The sequence below is a fragment of the Rhinoderma darwinii genome, chromosome 5, assembly GCF_050947455.1.
Source record: "Rhinoderma darwinii isolate aRhiDar2 chromosome 5, aRhiDar2.hap1, whole genome shotgun sequence".
Lineage (NCBI taxonomy): Eukaryota > Metazoa > Chordata > Amphibia > Anura > Rhinodermatidae > Rhinoderma > Rhinoderma darwinii.
The window spans coordinates 94,799,022-94,825,144 of NC_134691.1; the positions used below are offsets into that span (position 1 = coordinate 94,799,022).

At 44.8% G+C, this 26,123-nt stretch overlaps 1 protein-coding gene across 1 annotated transcript in view; it reads left to right on the forward strand.

Annotated features, from left to right (window-relative positions):
• Positions 1–26,123, forward strand: part of LOC142652677 (ras-related protein Rab-10-like) — a 75,950-nt gene that overhangs the window by 2,302 nt on the left and 47,525 nt on the right. Inside the window, exon 2 of the mRNA XM_075828335.1 lies at positions 19,061–19,121. Coding sequence (XP_075684450.1) covers positions 19,061–19,121 — 61 coding nt within the window. The remainder of the gene's footprint in view (positions 1–19,060; positions 19,122–26,123) is intronic.

A 26,123-nucleotide genomic window follows, 5' to 3' on the forward strand; every position in this document is an offset into this window, starting at 1 on the left:
CTATTTTGTAGCGTTTTTCTAGAGATTCTGCTGAAGGTTCTGTTGCAGAAAATCTGCGGGCGTATCCTGTGTGTGGGAACATAGCCTAAGGCTGGGTTCACATGACCTATTTTCAGACGTAATGGAGGCGTTTTACGCCTCGAATTACGTCTGAAAAAACGGCTCCAATACGTCGGCAAACATTTGCCCATTACTTTCCATGGGCTTTACGATGTACTGTGCCAACGACCTGTCATTTTACGCGTCGCTATCAAAAGACGGCTCGTAAAATTACAGCCTCATCAAAAGAAGTGCAGGACACTTCTTGGGACGTAATTGGAGCCGTTTTTCATTGACTCCAATGAAGAATAGCTCCAAATTACGTCCGTAAAAGACGCCCCGCAAAACGCGAGTGCGAGCAATTACGTCTGAAATTCAGGAGCTGTTTTCTCCTGGAAACAGCTCCGTAATTTCAGACGTAATTGACGTTATCGTGTGCACATACCCTTACAAGTTATGGCTTGGGGGCGATTTATCAGGCTACATGTAAAATTACACTGGTCTTATTCAAATATACAGACGACAGTGTAATACATGGCCGGGTGCAACTTTCAGGTTTGAGCTATGAATTTATTGTGATTCTTGTCGCAGCCACTTGCAGGTCACATAGCGACCACATTCACTTTCATTACTTGCGATGCAAGCAGAGTGACACCGCTATCTTTGGATGTGTGACCTGTGTAACGGCCAGTGTCCCCATGTAGCCCTATTCTAAGGGTTCAGACTTGGTAGGATTGAAGCAAATTGTTGGTGTAGATTCAGATGTATGGGATAGCAATGTACAAACCTTTTAGACCACTTGCACACGACTGAGTTCGGGCCGTGACAAACGGTCCGTGTGTCGGATGCATTTCCCGTCCTGATCGCGGTACAGGTGAACGGGACTCCTGGCATCATAGACATTTTATAATGCTAGGAGTCCCTGCCTCCCCTCGGAACTGCTGTTCTGTACTGAACAAAACGATACAGTGTGGAACAGCAGTTCTATGGGGAGGCAGGGACTCCTAGCATTATAAAATGTCTATGATGCCAGGAGTCCCGTTCACCTGTAGCACGGTCAGGACGGGAAATCCAGTCGACACTCGGCCCGTTTTTCACATCCCGAACTCGGTCAGGTGCAAGAGGTGTTAGCTCTCGGCGCTGGCTTATAGAGGGTAGTGCCAAGCAGGAGGCCCATCCCCATGATCATATGACCTAATCAGACAAATGATGAACACTCCATGGTAGCACAGGCCCCAAATCTGTCAAATGAATAAGAAATAACCACAAACCCTTAAAGAGGCTCTGTCACCAGATTTTGCAACCCCTATCTGCTATTGCAGCAGATCGGCGCTGCAATGTAGATAAGAGTAAAGTTTTGTTTTTTTTCAAAAACGAGCATTTTTGGCCAGGTTATGACCATTTTTATATTTATGCAAATGAGGCTTTCTAAAGTACAACTGGGCGTGTTTAAAGTTATGTACAAGTGGGCGTGTATTGTGTTTGTTACATCTGGGCGTTTTCACTTGTTTTACTAGCTGGGCGTTGTGAATAGAAGTGTATGATGCTGACGAATCAGCATCATCCACTTCTCTTCGTTAACACCCAGCTTCTGGCAGTGCACAGACACACAGCGTGTCCTCCAGAGATCACGCTGTGACGTCACTTCTTGCCCCAGGTCCTGCATCGTGTCGGACGAGCGAGGACACATCGGCACCAGGCGACAGAGGCTACAGTTGATTCTGCAGCAACATCGGCGTTTGCAGGTACATCGACTTACCTGCAAACGCCGATGCTGCTGCAGAATCAACTGTAGCCTCTGTCGCCTGGTGCCGATGTGTCCTCGCTCGTCCGACACGATGCAGGACCTGGGGCAGGAAGTGACGTCACAGCGTGATCTCTGGAGGACACGCTGTGTGTCTGTGCACTGCCAGAAGCTGGGCGTTAACGAAGAGAAGTGGATGATGCTGATTTGTCAGCATCATACACTCCTAGTCACAACGCCCAGCTAGTAAAAGAAGTAAAAACGCCCAGATGTACATACACATAATACACGCCCACTTGTACTTAACTTTAAACACGCCCAGTTGTACTTAAGAAAGGCTCATTTGCATAAATATAAAAATGGTCATAACTTGGCCAAAAATGCTCGTTTTTGAAAAAAAAAAAACACGTTACTCTTATCTACACTGCAGCGCCGATCAGCTGCAATATGAGATAGGGGTTGCAAAATCTGGTGACAGAGCCTCTTTAAATTAGGATGAATAAGGCCACAATGTTTATTAAAGGTAACAATGATCATTAAAACTTGGAGCAATACATAGCAAAAACCTACTGAAATCATCAAAACCAATAAAATATCAGAATTGATCAAATAATAGACAGTCTGCCAGCATTTTCTGGGTGACCAAACCCCACTAGTAAACATTGTGACTAAAAATTATTCAAATTGGGAGGGAGGGTAGGCGCAGGTCAGGGTCTTCTTCAATCTCTATATTCCATGGGAGATTTCTGCCTGGATATAGAAGAATTAAAGGGGTTTTCCGGAACCAATTCACTAATTTCTATTTCACTGCACATATAAAAATAATGTAATTTTGTAATATACTAACCGTATTTTTCTGAATATAAGACGCACCCGAGTTTTAGACAACAGAAAAATTTTCATATTTTACTACTTTTACAAAGAAAAAACTATTGGTTTATAAAAATAACTTTGTTCGGTTTCACCACATTCTGAGAGCCATAACTTTTATATTTTTTCATAGTTTGAGCGGTGTGAGGGTTTATTTTTTGCAGGACGAGCTGTAGTTTTTATTGGCACAGTTTTTTGGTACATACGATTTTTTTTTAACCAAAAAAACGATTTTGGGGTTTTACGTTTTTTTGTATTTATGCCGTTCACCGTGTGAGTCAAATAAAGCTATATTGTAATAGTTCGGACTTTTACGGGCGCAGCGATACCAATTGTTTTTAATTTTTTATATTTTTTACATTGTGCTTGGGGGGCAAAATGGGAAAATGTTTTTTTTTATATTTTTTTTTACACTACTGAAAATTGATTACATTTTTTTTTTTTACACATTTTATTAGTTCCCCTAGGGGACTTGAACCAGCGATCATTAGATCGCTGGTACAAAACATTTCAATACATGGATGAGTTACGAAAACCGCGTAACTCGCTGAGCTACGCTGTTTCCGTAACCCCCATAGTAGTGAATGGCAGTTACAGCAGCAGCATAGCATGGTAAGCTGTTTCCGTAACTACTATTAGTTTCTATGGGAGTTACGGAAACAGCGTAGCTCAGCGAGTTACACAGTTTCCATAACTCGACCATGTTCGCTGTTTTCATAGCTACCGAGTTTCGGAAACAACGTAGATTGTTTCCGTAACTCCCATTCACTTCTATGGGAGTTACGGAAACCGCGTACCTCAGCGAACATTCGGCTGTTTCCGTAACTCCCGACCACCAAACCAGGAAGTGGCCGGGAGACAGCGGAGCCGAGTCAGCTAGAACGGGGCTTAGGGGGCCCGTTCTAGAGATAAGTTGCAGGTCCCAGTGGTGCGACCCGAATCTAACATTTATGACCCATCCTGTGGCTATGTCCTTTGTGGTAAGACTCTTATAAATGCCACGGTCGCTATTGAACACGGCATGTAAATAGTTAAACAGCCAGGAACAGCTCCATCGCTGTTCCTGGATGTTATGAGCAGTGTGTCAGCTGTAAAACACAGCTGACACCTGCAGTGTATGGAGCGGGCTCAGCGTGTGAGCCCGCTCCAAACATCATCCCCTCATATATGGACAGTGATGTCAGGGGATTCCACAGAGCCGGAGTCCCGGGCAGAGCGCTAGTATAGGCTATGCTCCGGGGCGCTGTGGGATCCCCTGACATCATTGTCCATATATGGGCAGTGATGTCAGGGGCTCTGCTCTTGGACTTAAATAATGTTTTTTGTTTTTTTTTACCATGATGTAAGAGTGTGTTGTTTGTTACAGCACTGATATGTTGCACGTTTATCGTTCGCTCTCACTGATCTAATGAAAGCAGTAACTGCATGGCAACGGAGATTAGAAAATGTTTATCGCTGGGTGTAGTAGGTGTGAAGCGGGGAAGCGGTGCATGCCGGGAACTGTATGACCAGAAGAGCAAGACAACGAACACACAGTTAGGGGGGATTCACACGAGCGTGTATTGGGTCCGTGCGGGCCGCGTGGTTTTCACGCGCCACGCACAGACCAATACAAGTCTATGGGGCAGTACAGACAGTCCGTGCTTTTTGCGCAGCGTTTGTCAGCTGCGCAAAAAGCGCGACATGCTCAATATCTCCGCGTATTTCGCGCATCACGCACCCATTGAAGTCAATGGGTGCGTGAAAACCACGCAGGTCGCACGGAAGCACTTCCGTGCGAACCGACTGAAACAGCGCACCAGCTGTCAAAAGGATGAATGTAAACAGAAAAGCACCACGTGCTTTTCTGTTTCCAAACATCCAAGCGGAGTGTCTTTGAGATGAGCGAACCCGGACAACCGAACCGAACCGAACTTCATCGGGTTCGGCCGAACTCGTTTTGGCCGAACCCGGCAAAAAAATTTCCGGTACGCGATGTCAGGAGATAGTCACTGTCCAGGGTGCTGAAAGAGTTAAACTGTTTCAGCACCATGGACAGTGACTTCCGATCCCAATATACATGAACCTGTAAAAAAAAACAAAGTTCTGACTTACCGATAACTCCCGGCTTCTTCCTCCAGTCTGACCTCCCGGGATGACAATTCAGTCCAAGTGACAGCTCCAGCCAGTCACAGGCCAAGCACAGGCTGCAGCGGTCACATGGACTGCCGCGTCATCCAGGGAGGTGGGGCCCGATGTCAAGAGAGGCGCGTCACCAAGGACGCGTCACCAAGGCAACGGCCGGGAGGGAAGTTCTCGGTAAGTACGAACTTTTTCTTTTTTATTAACAGGTTGCTGTATATTGTGTTCGGCATTCACTGTCGAGGGTGCTGAAAGAGTTACTGCCGATCAGTTAGCTCTTTCAGCACCTTGGACAGTGACGGGCGTCGACTAACCTCATCTCTATGATGGCGGCTGCGCATCATACACGGATGACACACGCAGCTGTCAAGTGTTTTTTGCGCGCGCAAAACGCCACGTTTTTTGCGCGCGCAAAAACGCAACGTTCGTCTGAATCTGCCCTAAAACAAAACTCTCAATGTAAACAAAAGAGAATAATGGTAAACTAAAAACTTAAAATGTAGATAACGATATTCAGGGGGCATTAATAGATAAATTGAGAAGCATTGTAGTGATTAAATTTTTATTTTTTTATTTTTTTTTAAGTATTGGAAAACATCTTTAACCCCTTTAGGACACAGTCTGTTTTGGCCTTGTGAACACAGCTGATTTATTTCAAATCTGACATGTTTCTTTATGTGGTAATAACTTTGGAATTCTTTTACCTATCCAAGCGATTCTGAGATTTTCTCGTGATCCATAAATTCAATATTTATTTGTGGAAAAAACCCAAAATTTAGAGAAAATTTGCTAAAATTAGCCTTTTTCTAAATTTAAATGTGTCTGTTTGTAAAACAGATAGTAATACCACAAAAAATAGTAACTAGTTAACATTTCCCATATGTCTACTTTGTTTGCAGTTTTTTTTAACTTTCTTTTATTTTTCTAGGACGTTACAAGGCTTAGAACTTTAGCAGCAATTTCTCATATTTTCAAGAAAATTTCAAAAGGCTATTTTTCTAGGGACCAGTTCAGTTCCGAAGTAGTTTTCAAAAAGACCCCGTAAATTACCCCATGTTAAAAACTTCACTCCTCAAAGTATTCAAAACTGCATTCAAAGTTTCTTAACCTTTTATGCGTTTCACAGGAAAAAAAGCAAAGTAGAGGGGAAATTTTTTGGACGAAATTCATCTGTAATACAATTTTTTTTCTTTAACACAGATGGTTTTACCAGAAAAACGCAAGTCAATATTTATTGTCCAGATGTCGTTTTTAGAAATATCTTAGTAGGGCTGGGCAATTAATCGAAAAATAATCTAAATTGAAATTCAGCCCAATTAATCGACGTCCTCTTGCGAATTTCGGTTTTAGCAATTATTTTCTCCCGGTTTAAACTGTATCTGCATCTTCAGGAAGCAGAAAGATACAGTTGAATCCAATGGTAGGGCATGGGGACGTAAGATCCCTGCTCTACCATTCACTATATATCGCTGGACACGAGGCAGTGACATCATTGCGCCTGTCTGCGCCGCACTCTACAGACCAGGGGAGCAGAGGGATCTCCTCCACGCATCATTGGAACAGGGTTAAGGGAGTATGTATATTATTATTTTTATCAGGCACTATTGGGGGCAGCTATGGGTGACTTTATACTGTGTGGTGTGCAGCTATGGGGGCATTATACTGTGTAAGGGCAGCTATAGGGGAATTATACTGCGTGTAAGTCCGTTATGGGGGCATTCTACTATGTAGAGGCAGCTATAGGGGCATTATACTATGTAGAGGCAGCTATGGGGGCATTATACTATGTAGAGGGAGATATGGGGGCATTATACTGTGGCGAGGGCAGCTATGGGAGGCATTATACTGTGGAGGGCAGTTATGGGGGGCATTATAATGTGTGTAGGGCAGTTATGGGGGCATTTTAATGTGTGTAGGGCAGTTATGGGGGCATTTTAATGTGTGTAGGGCAGTTATGGGGGCATTATAATGTGTGGAGGGCAGTTATAGTGGCATTATACTGTGTGGAGGGCAGCTATAGGGGCATTATACTGTATGGAGGCAGTTATAGGGGCATTGTACTGTGTGGGGAGCACTATGGGGGCAATATACTGTGTGGGGGCAGTGTCAGGGGGTATATTATGTAAAGTAGTATACAGCAGGCTCAGGGGATAAATATTAATTCACCATGCAAATAGTGGGCGTGGCTTGCAAAAGGGGTGTGGTCTAAATAATCGCAATTGAGGTTTCATGTTCAATTAATGGTGATTTTGATTTGGGTCATAATTGCCCAGCCCTAGGACCTAGTGTGCTGCTGGACTGAAATACCGGCCTCAGAAGCAAAAGATCACCTAGTGGATTTTAGGGCCTCCTTTTTTTTTTTTTTCCGAATATATATTTTAGGCACCATGTCAGGTTTGAAGAGCTCTTGTAGTACCAAAACACTGGAAACCCCACAAAAGTGACCCCATTTTGAAAACCACCCCTCAATCAATTTTTCTAGGGGTATAGTGAGAATTTTGACCCCAGAGTTTTTTTTGCAGAATTTAGTGGAATTAGGCCATGAAAATGAATACCAACATTTTTGTCCACTAAAATGTAATTTTTTTTTATTTTCACAAGGGATAAAGGAGAAAAAGCACCCAACATTTGTAAAGCAACTTCTCCAGAGTATGACCATACCCCACATGTGGTGATCATTTTTTCTTATTAGAAATTAATCAACCCTATATGTATATAGTTTATTTTATGTTTTGTAGCGTTTGCACAATAAAATAATTTTTTTTCTAACATTTTATTTATTTATCAATTAATTTGTGTCACCATATTCTGAGAGTCATACCTTTTTTTTTTTTTGGCAAAAAAGCTTTGTAAGGGTTTGTTTTTTGCTGGACAGGTTGTGGTTTTTATTGGTACTATTTTGGATAAATGCGTTTTTGTTTTTTTTTTATTTTTTGATTACTTTTTATTCTATATTTTGGGAGGGATGGTGACAAAAAAATAGCGAATCTTGCATTGTTTTTTCTTTGTGGTGTTCACCGTGCGGAAAAAATAACATTATTGTTTTATAGTTTGGATCGTTACGAATGCTGTGATACTAAATATGTGTACCTTTTTTAACATTTTAATTTTTTAATTCTTATTATAGGAAAAAAAGCAGTTCTTGTTTTTTAAACATAACTGACACTGTTATAAAACATTTTTATAAACTTTTTTACATGTCACACTTTTTTTTTTTTTTGACCTGCAGCACTGATCGCCGCTAAAATACATTACACTACCTATGTAGTGTGATGTATTTTAACAGTCATTGTGAGGAGACAGTCACTCTGACAGTAAGCCTATGAGGACCAGCCAGATGGCTGGTGCTCATAGGCTTCCGTACATGGCAGACCCAGAGGCCATTGTTTGGCCTCCAGTTGCCATGCCAACCATCGGCAAACTCCTCGATTTCATTGGTCGCCGACAGGGTGCACCAGGAATGACTCTGTAACTATATGTTCTCACGCGGGAAGTAACCTCCTGCGACGACATATAGTTAGAGTAGTGCGGCTAGGGCTTAAAACCAGCTAATGCAACTGACATAGGGGACGCCAAGTAAGTACCATTACATAAAAATAAGGTAAGAGGAGTGGAGAGCGCGAAACACAAAAACAAACACCAAATATGCCCCCATAATATTAACATATAAATGAATTTGGGGGCCGTGCAACCATGTCCCCCCCCCCCCAGCTAAATGCTCTGGGGGCCCCTGTCATGAGACATGTCAGTCTGAGTCTATGCGTGTCCCTGCAGAGCTCAGGACTTTAGTAACTACAGTAAAACGTCCCTGCCAATCCCTACAAAGATGTTATATTGTGACCCATGTGTGTGCCATTCCTTTATATATTTACATCAGTGGTATGCAACATTTGACTAATTATGAAGTCTCAAGAAAATATAGATGGTTGGCGAAATATAATAAACGGCACTCGGGGTACTGCTGTTTCAGATCGCTAATATATAATGGCAAAATATATAATAGTCAAGAAGTTTACAGAATAGATACTTGGACCAATGTCTTGGTTCTCCCAGACTTTTCTCACATTATATGGTACAGGTATATAGTGTGTCTGTTGTAATCACTGAACAGATCCAAGTATATATTCTGTAAACTTCATTACCTATTTTCTATACATATATATATATATATATATATCATTAGCAATGGATGTGAGCATTGGAAGCAATTCATGTAATGTAAACAAGCGTTACCTACTCCACAGTGAACTATTTGGCAATGGGGAAAACTCGCCACAGAAGAGCAGTGATTCCGCACTGCGGCTTCAAAAACTGCACCGCAGGTAAATTGATGACCTTTTTTTCGGCTAATATTTTCCGCTGTGTGTGACTGATAATTGTTCAAATCTCACCCACGCTGATTCTACTTTATTACATTGCGGATTTTCTGCAATGAATTCCATTGCTGAAAATCTACAGTGTTTCTGCCTAGTTTGTTTCTACCCTAAGGCTATGTTCACACGGAGTATTTTGGGGGAGGAATATCTGCCTCAAAATTCCGTTTGGAACATTGAGGCAGATATTCCTCTCCCTGCACGCCGTTTTTCGCGGCGAATATCGCGCCGTTTTTCGCCCGCGGCCATTGAGCGCCGCGGGCATAAAACAGCAAGAAATACGCTTTCTCCTGCCTCCCATTGAAGTCAATGGGAGGTCAGAGGCGGAAGCGCCCGAAGACAGGGCATGTCGCTTCTTTTTCCCGCGAGGCAGTTTTACTGCTCGCGGGAAAAAGACGCCGACGCCTCCCATTGAAATCAATGGGAGGCGTTCTCGGGCCGTTTTTGCCGAGTTTTGCGACGCGGTTTCCGCGTAAAAAAACTCGGCATAATACCCCGTGTGAACATAGCCTAAGGCTGGGTTCACACTGAGTTTTTTTACGCAGAAACCGCGCCGCAAAACTCGCCAAAAATAGGCCGAAAATGCCTCTTATTCATTTCAATTGGAGACGGAGGCAGTTTTCTCCCGCTCGTGGGAGAAATGCCCTATCTTCGCATGGTTACGCCTCTGACCTCCAATTGACATCAATGGGTGGCAGAGAAAGTGTATTCCGCATCGTTTTATGCCCGCAGCGCTCAATGGCCGCGGGCGAAAAACGCTGCGAAAATCGGCGTGCAGGGAGAGGAAAATCGGCCTCAAACTTCCAAACTGAATTTTGAGGCAGATTTTCCGCCTGCAAAAAACTCCTTGTGAACCCAGCCTAAGGCTATGTTCACACGGAGTATTTTGGGGGAGGAATATCTGCCTCAAAATTCCGCTTGGAACTTTGAGGCAGATTTTCCTCTCCCTGCACGCCGATTTCTCTGCCTCCCATTGAAGTCAATGGGAGGTCAGAGGCGGAAGCGCCCGAAGATAGGGCATGTCGCTTCTTTTTCCCACGAGGCAGTTTTACTGCTCGCGGGAAAAAGACGCCGACGCCTCCCATTGAAATCAATGGGAGGCGTTCTCGGGTCGTTTTTGCCGAGTTTTGCAACGCGGTTTCCGCGTCAAAAAACTCGGCAAAATACTCCGTGTGAACATCCCCTAAAAGTGACCCTCCAGGAAAAAAAGCGTAGAGTTAAGATCTACAACGGCGCTGTAGGATGGGGTGCATGTAAACATTTTTGACAGCAGTAATGGAGGTGGCGGTGGTCAGGTGATCGATCATGCGGCTGCTGCTACCATAGCTTCCCCTGCTTGCACATATATAAAGAAGCGATTTCTTAACCGCTCTAGACAAGCAGGGAAAGCTATGGTCATGTTACATATTACCGCCGTCTCCATTACTGCTGCCGCAAGTATTTAAGTTGCGCCTCTGTCACCCACAGCCGTTTGCATCTCCTGAAGAGGAAGAATTAAATACATAGCGTGAGTAAAATATCTCTCCTCCAGAAGTCTCCGGCGTCATTGTGCCACCTACATGGCATAACTCTTTATTTTCCAACAGCTGAGAGGCATTTATCAGAAACTAGCTAACGCCTTTAGATAAGTGGCTTCATCCGAAGCTGTTTTATTTTACTCCATCATGCATTTGATGACATTATCACAGTGGTTATTCAATTGATATGGTTCTATGTGGATATGTATGTATGTCAGTGATAATTTGCATATTTGATAAAATAATGGCCAGCAGATGGGCTGCATGTCTGACGAGATAAAGATTCACGGCAAACCCAAGCAAAGGTTCTCCGTTTATTCCACCCACATCAGCATCTTGAGAAGTGTCCGTCTTCTGTGCTGCCCCAGGTTTAGGACTTTATAATGGGATCAATATTTGCATGTCTTGATCGTATACATATAAAGTGTGAAAAATGTCTGTGATGTAAGCGAGGCTATCGATGAAGGTACATTGGCATCGGAAGATAATTTCCAGCAGGGACCGGAACAATGAGCGTTCTCTTGCCATGACAGCATGGCATATTTCCTGGAGGAGCGCTGTGGACCAGGCCTTGTAGCCCTAACGTTAGGAATGGCTGTATGAATGCAGCATAACATAATGTCATTATAGGCATGGTGTGCCTAATCTTTCTATTGCCGCAGGCCAGAACTGCAATATTCTTACATGAGCGAGGTCACAGCAGTTCACTGGAAGCTGCTGTAAAATTCCAGACTGGCATGACGAACATTTCCACTTGAACTAATCAGTGGGCATGGAAATAGTGATCTACTCCATTGGAACGTCCTGAACTTCCTCATTTTACACTGGAGTCCTATTTCCCAGGGATTCTGTCTTTATCAGGACATTGGTGTAATGAATATTACTTTAAATTTTGTAACAATTATTTAAAGCAATAAACTGCAAAATAGATTGTTAGTTTGATAAAATTTATTTTGAAAGATAAGCCTTTTGTATTGAAGGTCGGTTTTGTAATGGTGGTAAGAACGGCTTTAACATTGTAGCATTTTCAAAGGATCTTAAGGTCATAAGGCTATGTTCACACTGAGGGTTTTTTTGCAGACGAGAAAAAGAAATCTGCCTCAGAATATATATATATATATATATATATACCGTATATACATATATGAGATTCAATGGGAAGTCAGAGGCCGGGCTCTTTTTCCTGCGAGTGGCGATAAGACGCCCAGAAAAAAAACCACCTCTACCTCCCAATGAAATGAAATATTTGTGGGCGATTTCGGATGTATTTTGGCGCTGATTGAGACGCGGTTTTCGCTTGAAAATCTGTGCCAAAAAACCTTTGTGTGAACTGACCCTAATTTGTTTTTTATGAGTGGCCAAAATTTTTAGGATCTATTTTTGTGGAGCCGGAGTTAGGTGATTTAGGTTGGTTTCACATCTGCGTTTTTTTGTTTTCTTTTTGTGTTCTGTCATAACAGAAAAGAAAAAGCAGATGTGGCAGATCCGGCGCATGACTGAACCCATTTCCGCCATGGTGCCTGTCGTTTTTCTTGCATTTTTGTCCGGATCTGCAGCGCAGATGTGAGCCTAGCTGTAGGGCTTTTTTCATACGCCACTATCTTGTTCCGTATTTTGCATCAGTATTTAGAAGCCAGAACCAGAAGTGGATGCAAAACATGGAAGAGATAAGATCTTTCCATTATACTTTTTTTTTCTCTGTCTCAGGGTTCCACTCCTGTTTTGGCTTACAAATACTGAACCAAAATATTGCCATGTGAAGGAGGTCTTACACGGGGAACGAGTACATGTGGCCTGCAGGGGATACTGCTCTTAGCAGGAGTTCACACGGGGTGGACACGCTGCGTAAAATCACGCAGCATATCCTCCCTGTGCGCCGCAGGGAATTCCAGGCGAAGAAAACCGCAACAAGCTGTGGTGCAGTTTTTTGCCCAGAATGTCTGGTGCGGAAAACTGCAGCACTTAGCCGGCCTGCTCCTGAGATGCCTGTGATTGGCTGCAGCGGCAGTCACATGAGATGAAGTCATCCCAGGAGGCCGGCTCTTTAAGATCATCCTTGCCGGCCTCCTGGGATAACGTTTCATCCCATGTGACCACCGCTACAGCATGTGATTGGCTGCAGCGGTCGCATGGGATGAAACGTCATCCTAGGAAACCGCTGTGGAGGAAGAAACACAGACTTCTGGCTAAGTATAAGTTTTTTTTATTTATGAGTTGCGTTTTTTTGCGGCGAAATCGCTGCCAACACGCTGCAAAAAACGCAACTGCTATTTGTTGCGGGTTTTACCTCCTCATTGAGTTCAATAGGGAATTCCAGCAACAAATAAGCAGCGTTTACGCAAATACAATTGACGGGCTGCGGAATAAAATTCCGCACCGCAGGTCAATTTCTGAGAGTTTTTTTCCGCTCAGTATTTACGCAGCATGTGGATGAGATTTGTTTTATCTCATCCACTTTGCTGCTACTGTATTTTCTGTGGATTTTCCCTTAAATTTCCGTTGTGTAAATACTGCGGATTGAACGGACCCTAAGCCCTTATTCACACGACAGGGTTTCCCGGCAGGGTGACGGACGTTCATAAAACGTCCGTCATCCGGCTGCATTAGGAATAATAGACCCCTAATGGAGCTATTCACACGACCGATTTTTTGACGGCCCGGGAAACCTGGCCGTCAAAAAATGGGACATGTCCTATTTTCGGCCGTTTACCCGGCCGCCCGGCTCCCATAGAAGACTATGTGGCCGGGTAATACACGGCCATCACCGGAATGTGTCCCGAGTGATGGCCATGTATTCCGTCGCTCGCTCCCTCACAGCGCAGAGTGCATGTGAGGAGGAGGAGTTGTTGATGCCATTCGGACGAATGGCTGTACACTGTGTGGCAGGGCCGGGGTGTACAGCAGGTGGAAGGGAGCACTGCGCTGGCTCCCTTCCCCTGCTTGTTTTAAAAGCGCCCTGGCCCAGCGACACCTTCCATTGCGCCGCTAGCAGCTGCTGCGGCTGCTACTATTGTAGCGACGCCACTATAGCAGAGCAGGGAGGTATCTCCCTGCTCTGCTATGTGCTAGCCCCACTTTAGCTCCCTGAAGGAGCGGAATCCCCATGTGTTCGGAGATTCCGCTCCTGGACAGAGCGCTTGATGTCTCTGTCCATATCTGGGCAGTGACATCAGGGGAAACACCTGAAGCGGAATCCCACTCTGAGACCGGAGATTCCACACCAGACGAAGCCAGTAACGTTCAGTGTCCATAAATAGACACAGACGACAGGGGCTTTTCCTGAAGTGGAATCACCGGCCACATGGGGATTCCCCTTCAGGAGTTGCCCCTGATGTCACTGTCTAGATATGCCCGGCCCGGAACGGACGCAAAACTAATGCATACCGGCCGGGAAAAACGGCCGATTTTATCGGCCGACGCCCGGGCGGGACCCTGTCATGAGGCCTTAGTCTTTCTCCTTGCTTTCTTGTCTACTAGTAGATCGTGATTTACTATTTGGTGACCTTTTGGTTTATATGCTTTTCTGACCGGTCACTCGCCGACGGGTCTTACGTAGATCGGGCATCAGTGGCAAGTGCCACTCTCAACTTTATCCGCTTCTTTTGGATGCGGTTGAAGTTAAAAACTGCAGTGGAGCTCGGTAGCTATCTGCTCCCATAGCCCACTTTATGCCGTCAGGTCCCCAGAGTCACGTGTCGCTGGATATACTTGTGTATTTTGCCTGTGACTGCGTCTAGTCAGTACTGTATTCTCCCATAGGTTCTGAATTTTATTTAAAATAGTAATATCAATCCAGATCCAAGGAACACCCCTTTCACAACATTTCCCCCATGTCACGACTTACGCCTCATGCACACGACCGAGTGTGCCGTCCGAGTCCCGTCAGTGATCCAAGGAAAGATAGGACATAATCTATATTTCCTCGGATTAGAGACTCAGACCATTTTTCACAGACCCGATTCACCCGCAGAAGTGGATGGGTCGGTGAAGCATATCAGGTGCCACTCAGATTCCGTCAAAAACGGCCCGAGTGGCACAACGGTCGTGTGCATGAGGCATTAGTACCAAGTAAATCTCATGACCCTCCCAAGTTACAATAGTAGATCTCTATCTCTAAGTTTGCCTACCCCTAATATAAAGAATATATTCACCTTTAAACACCATTGGGGAATGTTCAGACAAAGTGTTTTCAGCCGTTTTTCGGGCCGTAAACGTCCCGAAAAATGACTGAAATATCAGAAGCAGAACGGCTCCAAACATCTGGCCATTGATTTCAATGGGAAAAACAGACGTTTTTGGAGCCGTTTTTGATACTCTATAGAAAATCAGCTCCAAAAACGGCCGTAAAAGACGCCGCAAAAATCGTGGGTGGCTTAAAAAACTTAATACAGCTCCGTATTTTCAGACGTTTTTGAGTTTGTGTGTGCACATACCCTTTTACAGTTTACATGCAGAACTCTTCTACATAGAAAGAGAGAAGAAATAAGCAATTCTGGTTAGGGAATGATGTCCTAGAGAGAGAAGAATCTAAGGCCCCATTCACACGAACGTGAATAACGTCCGTGTGCGGCGCATGGAAATCAAGCACAGTACACATACCCATTGATTTCAATGGGGCCGTTCACACATGCTTGTCCGTTCTTTCACGGATGTAAAATACGTTCGTGTGAAGGCCAAAAGCAAATCACAACATGTAGGTGTTTAAATGTATGATGATATTACTATAAACAGGATAAACTTGTCAGGAGGAGATGTTTGCATTCTTCTAATACCTTAAAGTCCAGGCAGACGGCCAAGAGTGAATAATCTTTATTATAAGAGTCTTAAAATGTGTAATTGAGTTCTTCAGATGGATAAGGGTGTTCTCAACCATTGTGAATATTTTATGTCTTTTGTGTGGCTGGGGTGGAATTTAGGTCTTCTTAGCTTGCTAACTTATTAAGGGCTTGTCCACACGTAACGGAAATGCGGACGGAAAATATGCAGCAGAATACAGTACCAGCAAAGTGGGTGAGATCTAACAAATCTCATCCACACGCTGCGTAAAATTTCCGACCAGAAAATTACATGCGGTGCATATTTTTCGTACCGCAGCATGTCAATTCCTGCTGCGGAAAGTGGACTGAATTGAAAAAAAGCTGCAAACGTGCCATTTACTGCGGTAAAAACCACAGGAAAGGGGTGCGGTTGTTCCACAGCGGAAAGTCTAAGGTAGCGTATCAGCCCTGTGCGCCGCAGGGAATTCCGGGGCGAAAAATCTCACCAAACTGTTGTGCAGTTTTTCGTCCGGAATGTCCGGTGCGGAAAACTGCTTCATTAACTGGCCTGCCAGCAGGCTGGCCTCCTGGGATGAGGTTTCATCCCAGGAGACAGCTGCAGCTTGTGATTGGCTGCAGCGGCAGTCACATGGGATGAAGCGTCATCGCAGGAGGCCGGCCTTCTGACGTCATCTAGGCCGGCCTCCTGGGATGACGTTTCATCCCATGTGATTGCCGCTGCAGCATGTGATTGGCTGCAGTGGTCACATGGGATGACATCATCCAGGCCGGCCTTTTGGAATGAAGTTTCATTCCATTTGACCGCCGCTATAGCCTGTGATTTGCTGCAGCTGTCACATGGGATGAAACGTCTTCCCAGGAGACCGGCCTGGAGGAAGAAACAGACTCCTGGGTAAGTATAAGATTTTTTTTTATGAGTTGCGTTTTTTGCAGGTTTTACCTCCCATTGAATGGAGAAAAGCCACAACAAATAAGCAGCGTCTACGCAAATACAATTGACATGCTTTTACGCAATACAATTAAATACAATTTCGCACCGCAGGTCAATTTCTGAGCGTTTTTTTGGGCTCCGTATTGACTCAGTGTGTGGATGATATATTTTAGCTCATCCTTTCTGTTGCTACTATATTTGCTGTGGATTTTCTGCAATGAATTCCGTTGCGTGAAATCCCCAGTATTTACGCAACATGGGAACTGACTCTTTTATTTTCGTAAATACTTATTCTCTATGAAATAAAATTCTGGAACATTTTTGCTTCGAACTCTTATACCGTTTCCCTGTTTATTCTTCATAGAAATTTAGGAATAAATTGACAACTGGGTGTTACTATTCCCCTTGTCAGAGGGCGTGACACTACAGTGTTAGGCCTCATGCACACGACCGTATTTTTTCACACCCGTAAATACTGGCGTAAATACGGGTCCGGTGTCACACGTATTCCACCCGTTTTGCACCAGTATTTACGAACCCGTGCTCGTAAATATGGGTCCGGTGTCACACGTATTCCACCCGTATTTACGAGCACGTTTTTGGCAGCAAAATAGCACTGCACTAATCGGCAGCCCCTTCTCTCTATCAGTGCAGGATAGAGAGAAGGGACAGCCTTTTCTGTAATAAAAGTTAAAGAAATTCATACTTACCCGGCCGTTGTCTTGGTGACGCGTCCCTCTCTTCACATCCAGCCCGACATCCCTGGATGACGCGGCAGTCCATGTGACCGCTGCAGCCTGTGATTGACCTGTGATTGGCTGCAGCGGTCACATGGCCTGTAACGTCATCCAGGACGTCGGCCCGGATGTCGAGAGGGACGCGTCACCAAGGCAACGGGCGGGAGACCGGACTGGAGGAAGCAGGAAGTTGTCGGTAAGTATGAACGTCTTTTATTTTTATTTTTTACAGGATAGGGGATACATGTCTTTTGTTTATGGCAGAGCGGGGAGATACCTCCCCGCTCTGCCAGTTTTCATTGTAGTCCCGGCGGTAGTTACGCCACTGGGCTGTGGCCTGCAGACCGGGTAGTCCCCTGACCTCGCCTCACCTCGCAACGCTCCCGTAATCACGGGTGAACACACGCAGCCACCCATGATTACGGGAGCCCCATAGACTTCTATGGGATGCCCGTGCCGTTATTACGGCATGAAATAGGGCATGTTCTATCTTTTTTAACGGCACGGGTACCTTCCCGTGAGCAAACGGGAAGGTACCCGTGGCTAACAGAAGCCTATGAGCCCGTTATTGCGGGTCGTAATAACGACCCGCAATAACGGGTGTTTTTACGGTCGTGTGCATGAGGCCTTACCCTGTGGACACTGATTGGACAGTGTCACTGTGTAGGGAAACGCCCCCAACTGGTAAACCGGTTGTCAATTTATTCATAAATTTCTAGGAAGAATAACAGATGAACAACACAACGTAGAGTTCTAAGAAAAGATTTTCCAGATAATTATTTAATGGGGAATGCAGGTATTTATTAAGACAGACATCTCAGGAGAGGGGACTGGTCCTTTTTAAGAATGCAAAAAAATAAATAAAGATCTGTAAATGCACAAAAACACACATGAAAGTTTGCCTGCCGCACTGCATATCTCCCAACCTTTGAATCCCAAATCATAAGACGTTATGATCCCACAACATTGTTCAGACACTTTTTGACACATTGTGCTCTGATGTTCCATGGAATAGGATGTGCAGGTGGTGATATCAATGCAATATATGGATAGCGTTCAATTGTTAAATTACTTTGGATTAGTTACGTTTTACCCCAATATAATTTATTACTGGTACTTCTAAGAATTTCTAGTGCTTCTGGATAATTTCAGTTGTTTGAAAGAGTCTCTAAACTTTATTAACGATCAGCTCTGCTGGAGTCAGATGCGACAGATTTACTAGATGTGCGCGCCTCTTAATAAATCTGTCGCGTCTTCCTGCTGACAGAAGCATACTCCCCTCTTCCGCGCTCCTTTTCTACAATCCGGGTCTCCCTATGCACTGTATCAGCGTGCGGCGGCTGATAAAGGGTCCTGAAGCATCGGTACTGCATCACATACAATGTCTTGCTGCTGGCCCGCGTAAGTACGTTGTATCAGCCGCAGCACACTTAGGAAGCCTGAGGGGAGAGGAGGAGCAGGGAGGTAAGCATCATTTTTTTTTTTTTTTTAATTATTAGAATATCCGAAGGGAGGGGCGTAGTCCGTTTGGGGGCAAGGTACATGGCCCAGCATGGGTGTCTACCTTGCTACGCCCTACAGAGTGAAATATACGCTAGCTAGGAACTAGCGTAGATTTCCAGTATAATTTACACCAGTTTTCTGGTGTCAATTATTTGTCAGGCCGCTGTGACTCCACCCTTTTTTGTGAAGCCACACCTCCTTTTTGTTACAGTGTCGAGCGCAATGTAAAAAGGTCAGGAGTACTGATGGGGAGAGGCTGATTGTTCCCCCTTATATGTCCTGCATCCTAGTGATTCATATTCCAATACAAGTGAATCAGAATAGGGTTTGTGAGGAATGATGAAGTAGTAATGGAAGTATTAAAGCATTTGGTGCCATGTATTTCACATTGTAGACAAAATGCTGGAGAGCAAGCAGAATTCTCACCATGATTTGTCTTATTTTTAGGCATTGATTTTAAGACTAAGACCGTCCTTATTGATGAGACGCCGTTAAAGCTCCAGATCTGGTAAGCATGTACAACTTATTTACATGTACCTTATTAGTAACAGCAATGGTTTCCAGCTTTGATGTAAGATCTAAAGCCACACTACCTTGGGCTGCGATGAGAACTTAGGTGCTCCATTCTTCTATCTTTGATGCATGGACTTTGTACCGTTCCTGACCTAGAGGAAATTTAATCAACTTTTCTATGCCAGTTTTCTAACGTAGAAGAGTTGTAAACTGCTCACAATTCACGGCTTTTGGGTCGTTTCCTCCATTCTCGTCACTTTTTAAAAAAAAAAAAAAGAGTTGGTGGGGCTTAGCGAAAGGGCCGCTGTCTGACGCATTTACTCTAATTTTCACTAGAAACTGGGGTAAATCATAGCAGAAATTGCACACTTCCTTACTAGAGTCAGAATCAGGCAAGGCGAGTAGTGCTTGAACAGGGGTATTTTTCTGCAGATTGTTTCCAGATGGGGTCTTCCTCTGATGGATCTCTTTGCCACCAGAGAGAGCAAGCAAGTAGGGAAATTTTGCTCTATGAACCCTCTACATCAGGGGTCTCAAGCACGCAAGCAGCATGCGGCCCCTGGGGCTGTCATCTGCGGCCCGCGGGACACAGAGCCGCTAGTATCGGCTCTGCTCCGAGACTCTGGAATTCCCTGACATCGCTGTCCACATATGAACAGCGATGTCTGGGGCTTCCCCAGAGCCGGAGTCCCGAGCAGAGCGCTGGTGTCGGCTCTGCTCCGGGACTCTGTGGAATTCCCTGACATCGCTGCCCATATATGGACAGTGTGTCAGGGTCTTGCCCAGAGCGGAGCAGAGCGCTGGGGTCGGCTCTGCTCCTGGACTCTGTGGAATTCCCTGACATTGCTGTCCACATATGAACAGCGATGTCTGGGGCTTCCCCAGAGCCGGAGTCCCGAGCAGAGCGCTGGTGTCGGCTCTGCTCCGGGACTCTGTGGAATTCCCTGACATCGCTGCCCATATATGGACAGTGTGTCAGGGTCTTCCCCAGAGCGGAGTCCCGGGCAGAGCGCTATTATCGGCTCTGCTCCGGGACTCTGGGGAAGCCTCTGACATCGCTGTCCATACATCAACAATGATGTCAGGGGCTTCCCCAGAGCAGGAGTCCCAGTGATGTCAGGAGCACAGCTGGAGTCCCAGGAAGAGCCTACTAGCGCCCTGCCTGGGACTCCAGCTCTGGGCAAGCCCCTGACATCACTGGGGCAGCCTCTACAGAGGGGACTGGGGCAGCCTCTACAGAGGGGACTGGGGCAGCCTCTACAGAGGGCACTGGGGCATCCTCTACAGAGGGCACTGGGGCATCCTCTACAGAGGGCACTGTGGCAGCCTCTACAGAGGGCACTGTGGCAGCCTCTACAGAGGGCACTGTGGCAGCCTCTACAGAGGGCACTGTGGCAGCCTCTACAGAGGGCACTGTGGCAGCCTCTACAGAGGGCACTGTGGCAGCCTCTACAGAGGGCACTGTGGCAGCCTCTACAGAGGGCACTGTGGCAGCCTCTACAGAGGGCACTGTGGCAGCCTCTACAGAGGGCACTGTGGCAGCCTCTACAGAGGGCACTGTGGCAGCCTCTACAGAGGGCACTGTGGCAGCCTCTACAGAGGGCACTGTGGCAGCCTCTACAGAGGGCACTGTGGCAGCCTCTACAGAGGGCACTGTGGCAGCCTCTACAGAGGGCACTGTGGCAGCCTCTACAGAGGGCACTGTGGCAGCCTCTACAGAGGGCACTGTGGCAGCCTCTACAGAGGGCACTTTGGCAGCCTCTACAGAGGGCACTGTGGCAGCCTCTACAGAGGGCACTGTGGCGTTATCTACAAGTGGGTGTGTGACAGTATCTGAAGAGGACACTGGCATTATCTAGGGGTGTGTTGCATTATCTACAGAGGGCACTGTGGCCTTATCTACAGAGGGCACTGTGGCCTTATCTACAGAGGGCACTGTGGCCTTATCTACAGAGGGCACTGTGGCCTTATCTACAGAGGGCACTGTGGCCTTATCTACAGAGGGCACTGTGGCCTTATCTACAGCGGGCACTGTGGCCTTATCTACAGCGGGCACTGTGGCCTTATCTACAGAGGGCACTGTGGCCTTATCTACAGAGGGCACTGTGGCCTTATCTACAGAGGGCACTGTGGCCTTATCTACAGAGGGCACTGTGGCCTTATCTACAGCGGGCACTGTGGCCTTATCTACAGCGGGCACTGTGGCCTTATCTACAGAGGGCACTGTGGCCTTATCTAGGGGTGTGTTGCAGCATCCACAGAGGGCACTGCGGTAGCATCCACAGAGGGCACTGCGGTAGCATCCACAGAGGGCACTGCGGTAGCATCCACAGAGGGCACTGCGGCAGCATCCACAGAGGGCACTGCGGCACTATCTAAAAAGGGGCTGCCCAATCTTGACATGTGTGCTAACTGAGCCGCCGGACTGCATTTAGCGACACTTAAACTGGAAAGCTGGATTGTTGAAATAAGCACGTGGAGAAATATCTCAAATTTTAAACCTAGCGCTATTATTATAGTAATGTAGTATTATTATTATTATTATTATAGTAATGTAGTGTTATAGTAGTTCAAATAACTAATTGATTAACAATAATTTTGTATTGTATCAAATTTGAAAGTAAAACGGCCCGTCAACTTCCCATTTTTTCTATATGCGGCCCACTTACCCGGCCGAGTTTGAGACCCCTGCTCTAGATCATCCTCTAGCTGTGGATGCTTTGAGTCACTCCTGGGGTCAGGAATTGGGATTTGCATTCCCATCCCTTTGTCTTATTCCTAGGGTAATAAAGAAAATCAGGGAAGACAGAGCTGCAGTGATTCTGATTGCTCCATGGTGGCCCAGGAGAGCCTGGTTCCCTTGACTCATGTCCCTGTCAGTAGCTCCTCCTTGGGTCCTTCCCATCAGGAAGGATTTTCTTTTTCAGGGCCCCCCTTTTTACATGTGCTTCTCAACAAATTTAAATTGTCGGCATGGAATTTTGGAGGTTAATTCTCTCCAGAAAAGGTCTTTCAGGCAAGGTGGTAGACACACTCTTAGGTAAGGAGAAAGTGACATCTAACATATACTTGAGCGTTTTGGAACACCTTTACTAAGTTTGTAGGTTCAGAACAAGATCCTCTGACCGATCCTAACGTACAGGCCGGTATAGACAAACGACTTAGATCCAATACTCTGAAGGTCCAGATCGCGCCATTGAGTCCCTTTTTTGATGTTCGGCTAGCAGGACATCCCTGGGTAAAGAGGTTTATACGAGTATCATCACATCTGAGCTCCACTCTTAAAGAGGCTCTGTCACCAGATTTTGCAACCCCTATCTGCTATTGCAGCAGATAGGCGCTGCTATGTAGATTACAGTAACGTTTTTATTTTTTAAAAACGAGCATTTTTGGCCAAGTTATGACCATTTTCGTATTTATGCAAATGAGGCTTGCAAAAGTACAACTGGGCGTGTTGAAAAGTAAAAGTACAACTGGGCGTGTATTATGTGCGTACATCGGGGTGTGTTTACTACTTTTACTAGCTGGGCGTTGTGTATAGAAGTGTCATCCACTTCTCTTCACAACGCCCAGCTTCTGGCAGTGCAGCACTGTGACGTCACTCACAGGTCCTGCATCGTGTCGGCACCAGAGGCTACAGATGATTCTGCAGCAGCATCGGCGTTTGCAGGTAAGTCGATGTAGCTACTTACCTGCAAATGCTGATGCTGCTGCAGAATCAAGTGTAGCCTCTGGTGCCGACACGATGCAGGACCTGTGAGTGACGTCACAGATCTGCACTGCCAGAAGCTGGGCGTTGTGAAGAGAAGTGGATGACACTTCTATACACAACGCCCAGCTAGTAAAAGTAGTAAACACGCCCCGATGTACGCACATAATACACGCCCAGTTGTACTTTTACTTTTCAACACGCCCAGTTGTACTTTTGCAAGCCTCATTTGCATAAATACGAAAATGGTCATAACTTGGCCAAAAATGCTCGTTTTTTAAAAATAAAAACGTTACTGTAATCTACATTGCAGCGCCTATCTGCTGCATTAGCAGATAGGGGCTGCAAAATCTGGTGACAGAGCCTCTTTAAGTCTGTAGTACCACCTTGGGATCTAAATACTGTCCTCTCGGGCCTTCCTTCCAAGGTAGTTTCAAAGTTCCATACTTTATTTTTTTTCTAGACGTTATCGTCTGCAGGTTCCATTTGGAGCAGATGCTTCCTTTAGTAGCAAAGTCCTTCAGGCTGTTGTCCCTCCCTGATGACTACTAGTTTAGTCTCGCATGGGTGCTGTAATAATTACTTACCCGTAATTGTTTTTTTGGAGCTTTTTCCCCAAGATCTCTCTAAGCTATCCTATAATTGTACCCAGTCTAGACAATCCTATATGAATTAAGCAGTCCTGTGACAAAAGGGAGTATTTGTAATAAATACTGCTGTACGCCAGTATTATGATGTTAAAAACTCGCACATTATTGCACATTCCATATTTGCGCAATAATGTGCGACTTTTTACCATTTTACGCCACCAGGGTAGATATGATATTCAAATAAATTCCAACTGGTAGTGTAATAATTCCTGCTGTACATACTGGTGCTGAAAGTGTCAGTACTTTGTGTGGTACACTTTAAAAGGTGCTGGCCACCCTGCTTGATCGAATAGTATGGGTGTAACGAATAGGTCGTATGCCACCATCATGCACTACATGTAACCGTGTGACTGGCACACTAAGAGAAGTATTATCTGTGTGCAATGATAATACTAAGCAGCCACGTCCTCACAAATAGGTGAGAGAGTGGATGTTCATCAGTATTTTTGCACCTGTTCTATCTCCCTCTATATAACATTGTGGTTTGTCTGCATCCTGTTGGGAACTGGTGTTTTACCTGCACTTGTATCAGTAAGTATGGCCTTTTTTTTGTGGTTTTTGCTTAATACAGCTACCTTGTCAAATTTAGTGACTGGTACAAATAAAAATTAAAAAATGTATGGCGTTAATAAATAAAATAAAGTGGTCTAAAAATACAAGTGCTGCTCTTCTCTTTTTCTCGCACTGTTCCGTATCTTTAAATATACCTTGTGCACCAGAGCTCCGCTGCAGCTGCATTGGCGGTCATCGGAAAATTACAAATAACAAGAAAAGTAATTTAGGAAATCATTGGTGCATTAGTGTCAAGTCATTGAACAAACTAGAAATTCTGTAGTCCTGTAACTGTGTGATGGGTAAGGTGGCACAGCAGCTTATTACTTTGTTACCGCTGCCCTCACAAGCCATTAGTTTGGTATGAACAAGGACTGGTGCGTTAATATTTCATAGAAATGATGTTGTTGCTGATAGAATTATCCTAATTTGATGACTTTCCATTAACTCTCTTCCTCTCTTTGGATATTAATGCAGTTACAACATTGTAGAATTATCTATTATATTTCTAAATAGAATTAGGTCTTTCCAGTGGTGACCCTTTATAAAGATTGATTTTGCTGATTCTTATATATGGATAAGTATTTTACTATAAACTATATTAGTCATTGACTATGTAGCACTTTAGCTACTATTCCAGGGTGAGAATTTAGTACCCATAATTTGTGCCACCCCTGCGTTACCATAGCTTACTAGTAGTTACTGTTGGGCTGCGTTTGGTAGGGAAGATCCTGGTAAATTTTTGTAGAAATGTTAAATTCTTTGAAAATTTACTGTAACATATAATAGCAACATTTCTATGGTTACAGATGAAATACAAGTGAGAAATAAGGCTTGACATTGGAATGTTTAACAGTGATGGACTGTGTAGACATGAAGTTCACGATAGTCTGTGGTTTTTAAAGTGAAGCTTTTTGGGCACCCAACAAATATCGGGCTTGAATTCTACATAAAACAAAGAAGCTGAATAGAACTTTTCCAAGTTGCATTTTTTTTATATTTTTGGATCTCCATATCTTGGCCATGTGTTTCTGAAGAATTTTAAGTTAAACACCATGCACACCACTAGGTTTTCCTGTTTACAGCCACATATGGCCAGCATGCCATTTGGTCCTCTAAGTATTGGGTTCTAAATTCCTCCATACCCCTTCTAGTCAATTTTAGTTACCCAAGTGGTAACTCTTTTCCTTATTGATGGTCTAGCTGTTTGCAGATTTTAAAGGTATTGTCCGGTTTTGGCATATAAATGTTATTTTTTGTATAATTAAGTTTTACAGTTTTCCAATATAGTTTCTCTATTAATTCTTCAGGGTTTTAACCCGTTAGTGACCACCAATATGCCTTTTCACGGCGGCCACTAACTGGCTTTATTCCGATGCATATGCCTTTTCGCGGCGCTGCATCAGAATAAATAAACAGAGCAGGGAGCCGTTAAATCTCCCTGCTCTCAGCTACCAGAGGAGCCGTGCTCGAATGGGTGAGATCGATATTCGTATCTATCTCGCTCGTTTAACCCCTCAGATGTGGCGCTCAATAGTGAGTGCCGCATCTCAGTGGTTTTGGAGAGTGGGAGCTCCCTCCCTCACCCCACCGGCATCTTGCGATAAGATCGCAGGGTGCCGGTGTCTTCTACGGCAGCCGGGGGGCCACTAGTTATGACTGCTAGGCCATGCCAGGGGGATAGCCTAGTAGATGCCTGTCCATTTTACACGGACAGGCAGTAATACCCTGCAATACAGAAGTATTACAGTGTATTATAAAAGTGATTGGATGACCGCATAGTAAAGTCCCTAGTGGGACTAGTAAAAAAGTGAAAAAAAAAAGTTTAATAAAGTTAATAATAAAAAAGAAGTAAAAAAAAAAACTAAAAACCCACTTTTTTCCCTTACAAAATGCTTTATTAAAAAAAAGTTACACATATTTGGTATCGTCGTGTCCGTAATGACCCCAACTATAAAGTTATTACATTACTTAACCCACTTAATGAACGCCATAAAACATGAAATATAAAACAATGCAAGAATTGCATTGTTTTCTGTGAATCCTGCTGTAAAGGATCTACCAGGCACAGCTTCTGTGTCAACGC